This window comes from Mastigoproctus giganteus, chromosome 11 (genome assembly GCF_048544385.1).
Source record: "Mastigoproctus giganteus isolate SK-2022 chromosome 11, ASM4854438v1, whole genome shotgun sequence".
Lineage (NCBI taxonomy): Eukaryota > Metazoa > Arthropoda > Arachnida > Uropygi > Thelyphonidae > Mastigoproctus > Mastigoproctus giganteus.
Genome location: NC_143585.1, coordinates 112,424,862 through 112,439,146, shown reverse-complemented (window position 1 = coordinate 112,439,146; position 14,285 = coordinate 112,424,862). Strand labels below are relative to the sequence as shown.

General features: G+C 37.6%; 1 protein-coding gene across 1 annotated transcript in view; it reads right to left on the bottom strand.

The window, feature by feature from the left end:
- Window positions 1-625: 625 nt before the first annotated feature.
- The window catches only part of LOC150078356 (protein O-mannose kinase-like), a 73,647-nt gene continuing 59,987 nt past the window's right edge, over window positions 626-14,285 (bottom strand). Inside the window, exon 3 of the mRNA XM_090384542.1 lies at window positions 626-1,384. Coding sequence (XP_090240668.1) covers window positions 626-1,384 — 759 coding nt within the window. The remainder of the gene's footprint in view (window positions 1,385-14,285) is intronic.

The following is a 14,285-nucleotide window of genomic DNA, read 5'->3' as shown; positions in this document are numbered from 1 at the left end:
TCAATAAGAGTGAAGTGCAACAGTAAAAATTTATGTAAATATAGTTATACAGTATTTACCTGAATTTAAAATTGGCAGAATTCCATTGTTAACAGGGAAACAGCTATTCCAGCTCTATGTTTTTAACCAGGCCTCCCTGATTAAAAACCCCTGATACAGAGAAAAGTAGAATTTATCTATAAAAAAAAAAAAAGGATGAACTGCTTATGTAATAGTTTACAAATAAAAATAAAATTTGGCTGCTTGCAGTGCAAAAGAGAGATTTTTAGATAATTTTTAATGAGGGGGAGGTCAATAAGAGTGAAAGGTAACTGTGATAATTTATGTAAATTTAGTTATACAGTATTTACCTGAATTTAAATTGACAGAATTCCATTGTCAACTGGGAAACAGCTATTCCAGCCATTACAATAGTGTATCGTAAAATGATTTTTGTGACATGTAACTTATCCACATTTCTATTCAGAAAGAATTTTATGTGCATAACATCCAATTATAATATTTTATTGATGTTTATCAAAAAGAGTTTATTTAAAAGTTGGCGTTTTGCTAATTCTTAGGAGTAAACAAAACAAGCTTTGCCAAAATTGGTGATTAAATGTTATAGCCAAAATAGACTTCACCATTAAACAGTAAATGTTCTCCCTCTTTGTTTATACAGATCTTTCCATACTGCAAGATACTGCTTGAGGACAAGGCTAGCTGTGGGTCTTGCAGATGGCACAATTTCTTTACATTGCATGTGTATTTTAAATAATTTGAAATGTATAATATCACTCTTCTGTGTGTTTCCCAAAAACCAATTGCAAATATCTGGTATTTTCCATATATCACTCTTTTCATTATAAGTTGGCATATCTTCATCAACAAAGTTCCTGTCAGAATATGGCCACAGTTGTTCTGGAGCTACAAAATTACCTGATAATTTAGCATGTCCACATTTTATTCCTGTGCCATTTAGAGAGTTCACTTTAGGTAAAGCATCAAGGTCATTAAGCACAAGTTGAAGATTATCCCTTATTAAAAACTGTGTTAGTGTTTTTTCTAAACTGTTTGAATCACACATCACTAGGGTTCCTGCTGAACTGTTGTGCAAAAAGTTTATAATTTCAACATAAGAAATACAAAAATGAAATCTTGTAGCCATGCTTTCATACTGCTTTAGTCCTTCATTTAAATGGTATTGCAAGTTAAGTGCATTTCCTAAACTGTAATATTCTGTAATAATCAACCAGTTGTCACAAAAGCCAAGTAACTGTACAAAATAATTATTGGGCCCAAATGTCTTCAGCATTTCCAGATGGTGTACAAAATCTTCTTTATATTTAGGCATAGAAAGAACAGATAGTGCTACAGGATGCCCTTGCCACTCAGCAAGAAAAATCTGAAATAGAAATTCAATATCATTCATCATACATGAAGAAAAATCATAAAAATGCTTACCAACTATTAAATGTTCGGTGGGTGTCAGTTTTGCAGTACAAGAAATACAGAATATTCTGACTACTTTTAATTTTAATTAAAACTATCAAAAAAATTTGTGATTGATATTAAAAATTTTCACAATACAGTATTTATTATTAGACATAATTATTAAATAAATACATGAAATTAATTTAATATGAAACTTATAGAAACTTAAAAAATAAATTTTGTCATTAACAAAAATGATTTAAGTTTCTATAATTATTACTGTAGTGTTAATACCATTGAGTGGAAAACCACACAATCATCCATAAGTAGACATGTGGACGTGTTATTAAGGACAGCTCCTAGAATGTCAGTTCAAATCTACCTCGTATCACTGTAATTTTACAGACTCTGTAAATACGGACCAGATGTGTCGTAGTGCTATGTTTGTTTAGTTAGTGCATGTTGTGTTGTTTTGTGCTGGCCGCTTGGTTACCCAGAAGCAGCAATCACCTGGAAAGTTGCTTCTGAGTACTCGTCCACACCACAGGAAGGTGAACCAGTTCCAGTAGGTAGGATGCGTAGGACAGGGGTCCCCAAAAACAGGGCAACATACGAATTTTTGGATTATTTGACAGGCTGGAGAAAATTTCTAATTACTGAAAACTACATTCTCTGCATAACTTTAATGTTATGCAGAGAAACAAAATTTATACCCACCTATATTTACAGATTACTTATTTATTGTACTAATCACAAAAATACAGTTAATAATACAACAAAATTAAATTAATCTGAGGATAGAATGGAGGAGATTACACGTGTCACAAAAGATCTCCCAAAATGCAGCCCCAGAAGATCTTGGACAAACATATTTGAGAAGCTGAACATGGGCGAAAAGAGATGCTCTTACCCGCTGCTACCGCATACATTCCCTGCTATCTGGGCTTAACAGAGGGGATCTCTAAAATATTACACACCTGTAAGACATGCTGTATGCAGCTACTGGGATGCAGATTGTACACAGTTGAGTCAAAGGTAAAAGATCCTGTACCTATAATAAAGACCACAGACTATGGGAAATCTGCTGTGGCTGAACACTGCTGGGGGTAGAACCACCAAATTTCTCCAGGCGATGCCATCATTGTTGATTGTTCACATAGGTATTGGAACCATAAATGGCTATAGAGCTTGCAGATTTGTTCTTCGAAACATAATACCATCAATAGAGATAGGGGAGTCCATATTCATCCTCCTCTCTGAAACTGTAATTCTTGGACAGGATGAACGGTTCCACCTGGCATGCTCCTGAGCCATTTCCAGTCTTCATGCACATGTGGAGGACAATTCCCATGCTCCTAGAGCAGGGGTGGACCTTTTTAAGTGTGCGTGCCAAAATTGGCTAAATCTTTTAAAAAACTAAACATGTGCCCCTCGGAATTTTTTGCATGCCTCTCAGAAGGCGATATTCAATCACATAATTTGGTCAAATTTCATCAGTACGTCTCACATTTCCAACTTCAAACAAGTCACTGCTCGAATACAGCTATTTACTGAATGGTGGGATGTCACTATATGCCAGGCAGAGAGAACGGGCATGCGCAGGTCATAAATCAAGGTAGATTCCTGGACTGATGTTTCGAAGTTTGAAATTTTTTTTGGGACGCTCTGAATTCTGCATGCCCAAAAAATTTGTATGCATGCTGCTTTGAGCATGCATGCCATGGGTTCGCCTCTCCTGTCCTAGAGTGTTGTGTTATTTAAGGATGTGCCATGACAGTCAAGTTTCACTGTTGATAAAGAAGGCAGTCTTATGATAAACACAAATTACAATAGTTTATCACCCTTTTCTTCCTTTCTTGGTCTAATCCTCTAATCATAATTATCAGTAACTACTAAAGTAATACTATAATAAATATAAATGCAACAAGGCATAAGAGCTAAAAATTATCTATTAAATATTGGTATAGATAACACCATAGATAGCTCTTAAACGAAAACTATAATCATGTGTTACTTATTCGAGGTAGTGCAATACATGGTAACTCGTGAAGGATGATCACAATATGAGATACGACTAAAACGATGCCTATACACTACAAATTTAGTTTTTGTTTAAGAGCTATCTATGGTGTATCTACACCAATATTTAATAAATAATTTTAAGCTCTTATAGTATTCTGTCTTGTTGCATTTATATTTATTATAGTATTATCACATACACCTTCTGGCATCTCTCATACTGTGGAATTAACTTCACAACTGGGTTGTCATGATTGCAATATCAGGGTACCTGCCCACCCACCGATGAGAGGCCAACTAGCCTTGAAATGGTCACCAGGGGGAGCCTGATATTCATGGAGTTTCCGAGAATAGGCAACAACAGTCTTCTCTACTGGGGAAGCGTTGCCTATTCAGGGAATTTGAGTTTTTGAGTGGTGTGAGTTGAAGGAGTTACTGTCCCTTTCATTCTTCTACACCGTTTCTTTTCTTCTTCCACTCCTACTATAACTTTCCCTCTACTTTTTTCTTTTCTAAGTCTAATAGGGACAAGTGGATAGTAGAGTTATTATCCCACACATATACAACTAGCCTTGAAACGGTGCCGTCTGAGTGGTGGTGCCCACTGAGAATAAGTAACAATAGTCTTCTCTATTAGAGAAGAGTTACTTATTTTGGGTAGTGCAATACGTGGTAACTTGTTGTGAAGGATGATCACAATATAAGATACAACTAAAACGATGCCTTTACACTACAAATGTAGTTTTCGTTTAAGAGCTACCTATGGTGTATCTACACCAATATTTAACAGCTACTAAAGAAATATATTAGAGTGCCAAGAATATCTCAGAAAGCTTAACTCATACAAGAATCTACGTAAGATAAGCAAGTTACATTACAAAACTAATAATACTTATAATGTGACTATAAAATACAGAGCGGCTTGACTCTGACGATCAATCAGAGGTATGCAGAAATGTGTTGCAAACATAGGAACACCTATGGGAGGATAAAGCCCCTCCAAGTTTTTATTATATAATTGTACTGTCATGTGCTCACACTTGCAAAAGTTATGAGGGTGGAATGTACAAGCACTCCCCAAACAAAATTACTGGGTCCACTACTACTTGCAAACAATAACTACATTCGTCACTCAGTAAAAAATTCAAAGCTACAGGGCTTAATAACTTCCACGATTTTTTAATATAGTAGCAAAGAGATTACCTCAATCTTTTTCGTGGAATTCTTCCAGTCAATTCTCTCCCATATGTGATGAATAAAATAAGATAAAAAAGGTGAAAAAAATGAATTTAATGAATTCCCTCACTCATAGAGATACGACCAAATCCGATGCGCAATGGAATCAAAAGCCGAGAGCCCCAACCCCGAAACACATCAAACCACCACAGAAAGACCATGAATGTGAGAAGACATTGTGTCATAATAAATAGTTAAAACTGCTTCCGATAATAAATTATTAAAATCACAATTAAAAAGATTGAAAACTATTAAAAATTAAACGGATTAAAAGTTACAATTTGGATGAATACTCAAATTAAACGAAATGCACAGCTGTTTCCTTTCCTTAAGAAGACCATGCTTTTCGGTTGATCGCTGTGTTCACAGGATGGGAATATCGTGAAGTGTTTGTGTGTGTATGTATTTGACTCTGAAATATAGGGAGATTATTTATATTGGCGAATGCACAAAAAAGACCAGAAATCCAAAATTAGATAAGGCCGTTGCACATTGATAGAATTTTTGTGTAGTTTCATTTCAAGCATTTCAGCGATCAATAATTTTATGTAATTGTGTTGTACATTTAAAACTACCACTTCATTGAATAGGAATACGTGACCATCCTTGACCGCACGAAAGGCCAACTCCGACGTGTTTGCTCGCGACGTGGGGACGGAAGCAGCATGTTGCTTGACACGTAACTCTAACGTGCAACGAGTGGAACCCTCGTACGATGAATCACACTGACTACATGAAATCTTGTACACAAGATCATTTACCTGTGCCGAGCAAGAAGGAAGAATTGTGTGATTTTTTAATATATTATGGAGCTTCTGCATGGGCCTGGCTATAATTTTGAATTCAGTATTTCTAAAGAGTTTATTAAGCTGCCTGTAACATTGTTCAATGTACGGTATGGAAATAAAGTGTGTTTTATTGGTATTATTAATGGGTATCAAATTTAATGTTTTATTTTTAATTTGATGACACAACCTGATGTAATTTTATTTGATTTATAACGGAGTGAGGATAGCCTCTATTTAAAAACCTATCGGTTAGTGTAACAATTTCTAAGTGTAAGGTGGGTTCAGACATGGGATATTTGTAAGCATTGAAAAACTGGTTAAATATAATATATCTCTTATACGTGAATGGATGATAACTTCAGTAATGCAGGTACATCCCCGAATTGGTGGGTTTTCGTTAATTCTAACTCGGATTTTTTGCATGTCACGTGTGAGAGTGAAATTTAAGGCTTTTGTTTCTATCTGTTCCTCCTCCAGTGTATAATGTAGTCTCGTGTGAATATTATTGAATACGCGTAGAATGTCCTGAGTGGTGTTGTGATCTGTTATAACAAGTATATCATCAATACATCTCCCATAATAAGTAATTCGGGGAAGAAACGGTGTTAAATGAATGTCCTCGATATTGGCAAGATAGATTTCCTCTATAAGACCGTTCAGGTTCAACCCCATCGGTAAACCGAAAACCTGTTTGTATATAGTCTCTTTAAACGCGAAATAGTCAGCTTCAAGAAGTTTGATTAATTTAAAAATTTCTTTTTTGGGATAATTTAGTGTGATTTATCACAACAGAACCTTTGTTTAACAGTTCCTAAACTACATAGAGAGCGTAGTCCACATTTACATTGGTGTACAAAGAGGTAACATCTAATGAAAATAATTTATCATGAATGCCAAGTGTAATATCTTTAATACTATTAAATAAAGTGTCATAATTTTTTATGCCAAACCTAATCAACTGTCTAAATGGTTTAATGATGTTGTATAAGTGAGAAGCTAAGTGTGAAAACGCTGAATTTTTACATGATACAATAGGGCGTACGGGAAAACCGGGTTTTCCCATACGCCCTATTTAACCTGTCCAAAAATTTGTTGTTGATGTTTATCGGCACAAGGGCAACTTAGGTCAAAAAGTGCCTATTCTGGTATTTGGATAGATGCTGGAGAATTATTTATTTGATTTTAGAAATATTCGTATAGTCTGGTTTGTTTAAGATAAGCAAAGAGCTCGTCTAGATTAGCACTGTTTCCCAACAGGTGGGTTAGTGATAAGAGTTACTTTTGCGTCAGAGAGCGGAAAGTATGATTTCTGATGTGGGAATGAATTGAACAGTCTAAGAGAATATGCTGGACTGTAAGTTGTGATGAACAATGCGTGCATATAGGAGGATCATCACCTATGAGCAGGAACAGGTGGGTCAGGTGTGTGTGTGTGCCCTATATATAGTCTTGCCAGTGTTACCTCTTCATGCCTGTTTCGCCTGTAGCTGGAGTTCAATAGTTGTGGTTCATGTTTAATTTCAAACAATTTATTGTTCATATGGGTCTTCCAAATGTTTAACCACTGGTCTCTACAGATATGTCGGATATGTTAGTAAATCTATATATGGTACTTGGTAAGATGGAGGTGCGGTATTGTTTGGATGTTTGGCTGCCTGGTCTGCTGTTTCATCACCTACGATGCCAGCATGCCCCGGAATCCAACAGATGCTTAGAGTACGATTCCTATTCCGTAAACGATTTAGACCAGACTGTATTTCTTTTACTATGGGATGTGGAGTTGAGAAAATATTACTTATTACAGACAGCGCACTCTTGGAGTCTGTATATATTAAACTACTGGAGTTGAGATGGGTATTGATATTCTCAATAGCTAGCCGGATTACATACAGTTTGGCAGTATAGCTGCTGCATTCAGTCGGGAGAGATACAGACACTGTGAACGAAGGAAAAACTGCTGCAGCACCTACAGAGCCGTCTGATTTTGAGCCATCAGTATATATTATGCAGCTCTGTGTGAAGGGCATGCTTATAGTATGCGCTTCATGCAGTTGTTTGGTGTTTTCAGTTTTCCAAGGACTTTTTCCCCCACTGTTGGAAATGTGTCACAGTATGGTAGGTTTGTGGACCAGGGTGGCTCGGTTATTTTAGTTTCTTTGAGCGTGTTTTCAAAATGTATGTTCCAGAAGTGAATCAGCTCTTGTAATCTAACACCAGTGGGGCTGTTAACAGTGGGCTTATTGTTATAAAAAGTTATCCATTCAGGATTGAAGAGTAGTAGTTGATTGGGATGATCTGGAAGGCTTTTAAGGTCTGGCTGCATAGGTGAATAGTAACGTTTTCTTCCTGAAGTGGAGTGGAGGTTCGTTTGCCACTTTGGACCAGGGAAGTTCAGAAGGCCCCAAGAGCAGTGCAAAGAGAGCTGTGTTGTATGGTATTTAGTCATGTAAGCACACTTTTCCTGGCTGAGTCATAGATGATTGCACCATAGTCTAGACACAACCTGATGAGAAAATGATACAAGTACAGAAGAGTGTATCTATCTGCACCCCATGCTATGGCAGAGATAGCTAAGTATATTGAGTTTTTTCAAACAGATGGTTCTAAGATAATTTATATGCATGGAAAAATTTAGTTTCACATCTAGTGTTAAACCTAAAAAGCGAATATTGCTGGCAAGAGGGATTGGATGATTTCTTATTTTAAGTTCCGGTTCTGGATGTAATTTGCCTTTTTTTACAAAAATGGATCGCAGTAGTCTTTTGTTCTGATAGACGATAACCATTTTGTTGAGTCCATGTCTCCAGCTTATTTATGGAAAGTTGTAGCTGTCTCTCAATGGTATTAATGTTTGATGAATGGTATGATATGGCAAGATCGTCAGCATACATATACATCTCTACAGTTCTAGAAATATTCAGTGTCGTGGTATTTAGCCTAATTGCAAAGAGGGTAACAATTATGTAATAGATACATAGCACTAAGTATGAACCCTTGGGGCACCCCTTCTTCCTGGATTTCTGACAGTACATTCTGGTGACGAACTTGAAAAGTTCTGTGCTTAAGAAAATTCTGAATGAATTGTGGCAAGTGTCCTCTCAACCCCATGGAATAGAGTTCTTGAAGAATGCCATACCTCTATGTGGTGTCAAAAGCTTTTTCGATGTCTAGACTGACCACCACTAGATGTTGATTTTTAACATAAGTGTTGTGAATATTGGTTTCAGCTCTTATCATAAGGTCCAAGCAGAAACTGTATTGGTTGCAATTTAATAGCATTTTACTTTCAAGGATCCATTTTAGTCTGCTGTGTATAATTTTTTTGAGTGTTTTACCGAGACACTGGTGAGAGAAATTGGTCGGTAGTTTTGCAGAATTGATTGATCCTTCCCCAGTTTAATAGGCCTCCATAGCCGAGTGGGCAGGAGCGGGAATGCAGTAGCACGCGCTCTTTGAGTAGACCGGGGTTCAAGCCCCTGACTGCTAAATGCGGTCGATCTGCCAACCCGCACTGGACCAGCATGGCAGATTATGGTCCATTTCCCTCAGCATGAATTGTTGAGGAGGCTTCCATCCTGCAGTGGGTTGATAATGGCTGCACTTTACTTTTTTTTTACTTTTTCCCCGGGTTTAGGAAAAGCAAGAATTACTGCGTGATGCCATGAGGAAGGATAAACACACTCAAGGAAAATCCGATTATAGAATACTAGTAATAATTTTAGAGATGTGTTATTGAGTTGTTTGAGAATTATGTAATAGATTCCGTCTGGTCCTTCTGCGCTGTTTTTTGCTGATTTGTTTAGGGCTTCTTGGAGTTGTTATGTTGAAGGGCTGATTATAAGAAAGCGGTCGTGTAGTATTAAAATTTATTTTATATTTTTCTGCTGAGGTTTTAATTTTCAGGAATGAATTGTCATACGTAGATGCTGCTGATGTTTCACTAAAAGTTTCTCCAAGGTAATTGCATATTTCTTTAGGGGAGGACAATTCTCATCCATTTCTAATCAGGATTGGAGCAGTAGATGGAATGTATTTATTATTTAATTGTTGGATTTTTTTCCATATTATCTGACTGCTGGTGTCCTTTGTGATGGTACTGGACATATGGACATGTGTTTTTGTAATGGGCGACACCTAGAATGTCAGTTCACCTCCGCCTCATATCTCTGTGAAGAACAGTACCACTGTAGAAAGGCCAGAAATAAGTAGTGTATGTTTATGTGTATTATGTGTGTGTTCTGTTGTTGTGTCTGGCCGCTTGGCTACCCAGAATCATCAGTCACCTGGACTGATGATTCTGGGTACTCGTCCACACCACGGGAAGGTACTAACAAATTTTTTCCAGCAGTCTTTTTTTTGCTTTTCTTCTTACTTGTCTTGCCCTTGCCTTTTGTTTTTTATATAATATGAGGTTGGCTGTTGTGGGGGACCTACGAAACTGATTCCAGGCTTTATTTTTCTCTCTTTTAGCACTATTACAAGCCTCATTCCACCAGTGTTTTGCATATCTGTGTTGGTCTGCAGAGTATTGAGGAATTGTTTCAGAAGCTCCTGCCAGAATATTTGTGGTAATGTGCTCGGTGACTTTGTCTATAGATTGTGTTTTTATAAATTGATCATCAAAGGACACACAGATTGAGTATTTTGCCCAATTTGCTTTTGAGAACTTCCATTTTATCCTTGGTCGGGACATTGGGATTGTTTTGTATGAATTTTGCATATTACTGGAAGATAATCACTGTTGTGTGATCTTCTAAGATTGACCACTCCATACTGAGCAACAGTATAGGAGAGCAGATGGACAGGTAAACTACTGAGGTGGATCCTGTGGGAAGGTGAATATAAGTGTGATGGCCAGTATTTAATAAGGTTAACTGCTGTTGGTTCAGTAAGGTCTCGATCAGATGTCCTCTTTGATCCATGCTGGAAGATCCCCACAATGGGTGATGCCCATTGAAGTCACCGAGGATACAGAAGGGTGTTGGCACTTGAACTATAAGATCTTCTAATTCTTTTAGTGTGACGGGACTATTTGGCGGAAGGTATATTGAAACTAGCGTTAACGTTATTCCAAGATCCACACGCACAGCAACAGCTTCCAAGCCCGTCTGTAGAGAGATAATTCGAGAGGGAATTTTAGAGTTGACTAAGATCGCCACTCCTCCATGTGCAGATCTTGCTGTATTCCTGTCTTTTCTATACATTGTAAAATTTTTGATTGAGAGAGTTACTTGTGGCATAAAATTGGTTTCTTGTAAACAAACTATCATTAGATTATATCTATTAATCAGGTCATATAAGTCGTCTGTATTGGAACGCATGCCTCTACAATTCCATTGAAGTATGGGCTGCATTACACGGTTTTTGGAGTTGTGTTTTGATCTGTCTGTTTTTTTTGAGCAGTTTGTTTGTATTGTTCGGTTTTATGTCTATCTTTTTTTGGGAATGCCGGTCGCTCTGTATATGGTCTGCTGACGAGGCTAGTGGGAATCAGACGTGTTCAAAGCCACTAAGTGGATTTTCTTATTTATTGATTTGAAATAATTTTTTTCTAAAAACTTTTGATTTAAATTTAGTAGTATAGCATTATTTTGTGATTTTCTGATTAATCTGGTGTATTATTATTTACTTAGCCTTGTAATTGCATAAAAGTATCGGTAAGGGTATCAAATCCACGTGTTATAAGTTGCAGCTCCGCTGAACGAGAACTTTTTTAGCCATATTTAGCCGCTTTATTGACTAATTGTTACATCAAATTATTTTCTATAAGTAGCTTATAGACCTAGTCAGGATCCTTAGTTTATTCTGAATTGAGACAGCGAGATTTGGAGTTAATTAATACTTAAGTGTCCGCAGATTTACCATTAGTAACTTGCCGCCATTATTATACGACACAACGTTATATCCCAAACTAGATAGCTTAAGCTTAGTATAGTACAGTATATAATATAATATTGTCAATTAATCAGTAAAATCTATTAATTTTGTTAAACTTCATTGTCAATTAAATTGTACTTTTAACTAAATACATATAACGACTTAGATTACAAATGTAACATAATTAATACATAACTTGATACGGAGTTATATAAACGGAACTCACAGATAATACTTGATACTGAAAAATATATATAGCGTTATATCTGTGTTGGCATACATGTTTAGGGTTATAATTTTGTACTAAAATTGAAATTTTATTGAAATTAAATCGAAATCATGACTCAGACCAGAGCAGCAAAGCAAAAGGCTCAAGCTAATGGGAGTGCTGTGGCTCAGAGAAGAACTGAGGGGGGGGGGGGCGGTTGCCCTCTGAATCACAGCCTTTTAAAATGCACTGCTTGCATGATGTTTGTGGAGCAATCGGGTACGGGACATGATATTGCCATGGGGGATGTCTTTGTGTGTGTGTGCGCGATGTAAGGAAATCAGGCGACAACTCGGCGTTGTTATGGGCCTATATGAGAGCTTGAAGGACAGGGTGGATGCCCTCGAAGGATTAAAAGTGAGGGGGCCCATCAAGCTCTCAGCTGCCCACACCAATGCCAGAGCTTGCACTTGGTCATCACGCAACACAGCGGCAGCCCCCAAGGCAGAATGCGCTGGTCCCAAAGGAAGTAGTAGTTGTTGGCGACTCTATTGTCAGGGAAACGGGAAACATGCTTTTTAAAAAGGATAGGTGGAACAGGACCAGGGTATGTCTTCCAAGGGCAAAGGTTGATGATGTTGTAGAGCGGATAACATCTTTTAAGGGCACAAAAGGTGATATAGTTGTACACGTTGGCACTAATGATATTAAGAGTAGGAGACCGACAGAATTACTTAACAAGTACAGGTCACTGTTGAAAAAAAGCCGTAAATTAGGGTTGAATTTGAAAGTGTCTGAAATTTTGCCCAGACACAATAGGAGGGAGTATATGATGAGAGCCTTGTCGATCAATTCAGCCCTGGAAAGATTGTGCAAGGCTCAAGGGGTAGAATTTTTTTTCAGCCTGGTCTGTACTTGTTAACAGTAGAGACTGCTTCTACAGGGATGGGATACACTTAAATAGAAAGGGTGCAAGAATATTTGCTGATGCTATCAAGGCAGTGTTAGGGTGCGTCGGAAAACTGCTAGCTTGGGAGGATTCACAGACATAAAGGTTAACAGTAGCCACTGGCAGAGGTGAAAGTGATTCTTGCAATGCTTCTATTGGAATGAGCAGACGCCTGGAAAACAAGATGCAGGATAGTTCAGAGACTGCTGGGAGTCATTGCGGTACAGGTAAACACATGGGTTGTGTTAGGGTAGCTAAGAATAGGAACAGGTGCATGTATACTTGCGTGTACACCAATGCTAGGAGTTTGGTAAATAAATTTGATGAATTTGAGGTATTGCTCAAAACATCAAAGGCAGATATTGTTGGAATATCAGAGACGTAGTGTCACACAGATATAAGGAATGCAGAACTGCAATTTGTGGAGTACAATGTGTATAGAAAGGATAGACAGGATAGGAAGGGAGGAGGGATTATGCTATTAGTTAAGAAACACAAAAAATCCAAGGAAGTGAAGCCAGTCGACATCACTGGACAGTGCAGTGTCGAGTCAGTTTGGTGTGACATAAGCAATGGGAGGTCAAAATTGAGAGTAGGAGTGTGCTATAGGCCTAATGACTCTGATGAGTATAATAAGAAATTGTACAGGGAAATAGAGTGGGCCAGTAAATCAGAGAATCTTATAATGGGGGATTTTAATTTCCCAGATATTGACTGGAATTTGTGGGTTGGTCACTCACACACTAACAAGGCTTTTGTGGATTTATTGGATGATTGTTTTCTACATCAGCATGTTCGGGAGGCAACTAGAGGGAGTAATACTCTTGATTTGATTATCAGTAGTGATTCTTCATGGATTAAGAATCTGCAGATAAAGGAACCACTGGGTGGCAGTGATCACAGTGTGCTGAAGTGGGATTTCCTCAAAGAGGTAACTACCATCAGGGGTAAAGGGAAGGGTTATTACTTTCATAAAGGCAACTATGATGGTCTGAGACAGTATTTAAATTCTATTAAGTGGGACCAACTGATGATGTTACCAACAGCAAATTCAAAATGGGAAGCATTCAAAGAACTTATCTTGGAAGCTACTAGGCTTTACATACCAACTAAGAAATATTGTTCAAGGTTTAGGCCTAAATGGATGTCAGATGAACTAATGAGACATATGGCAGAGAAGAAAAATGCATGGGATACAATAAATTAACATGTGACACAGAAGCCTATGATAGATATAGGTTGATCTGTAACCAAGTTAACCAAGTTACAAAGGAGGTTAGGCAGGCGAAGGCAGATTACGAGAAATCTTTGGCAAAAGATGCAGAGAAAAACAGCAAAGAGTTCTTTACTTATATAAACTCTAGAAGGAAGGGGATGAATCAGATTGGTCCACTTGATATCGATGGTTCGACTGTTGATGATCCTCCTCAGGTAGATAACAAACTAAATGAATATTTTGCATCGACATTCACACATGAGGAGTTATTCAGCGACGGGAATGCCAGGTGTATTCAACTCTGGCAGTAAGCTAGATAATCTTGTAATAACTGAGAGTAAAGTGGAGGAGAAATTGTTGAAGATACACACATGAAAGGCACCTGGGGTGAATGGGATCTATCCAGTTATATTAAAGGAGGCAGCAAAGGAAGTAAACAAACCCTTAGCCATAATTATGAGAGCTTCACTGGACTCAGGGGAGGTACCCGTAGACTGCAGATGTGCAAATGTGACCCCAATTCACAAAGGAGGATCAAAGGCTGACAAAAGTAATTATAGACCTGTGAGTTTGACTTCT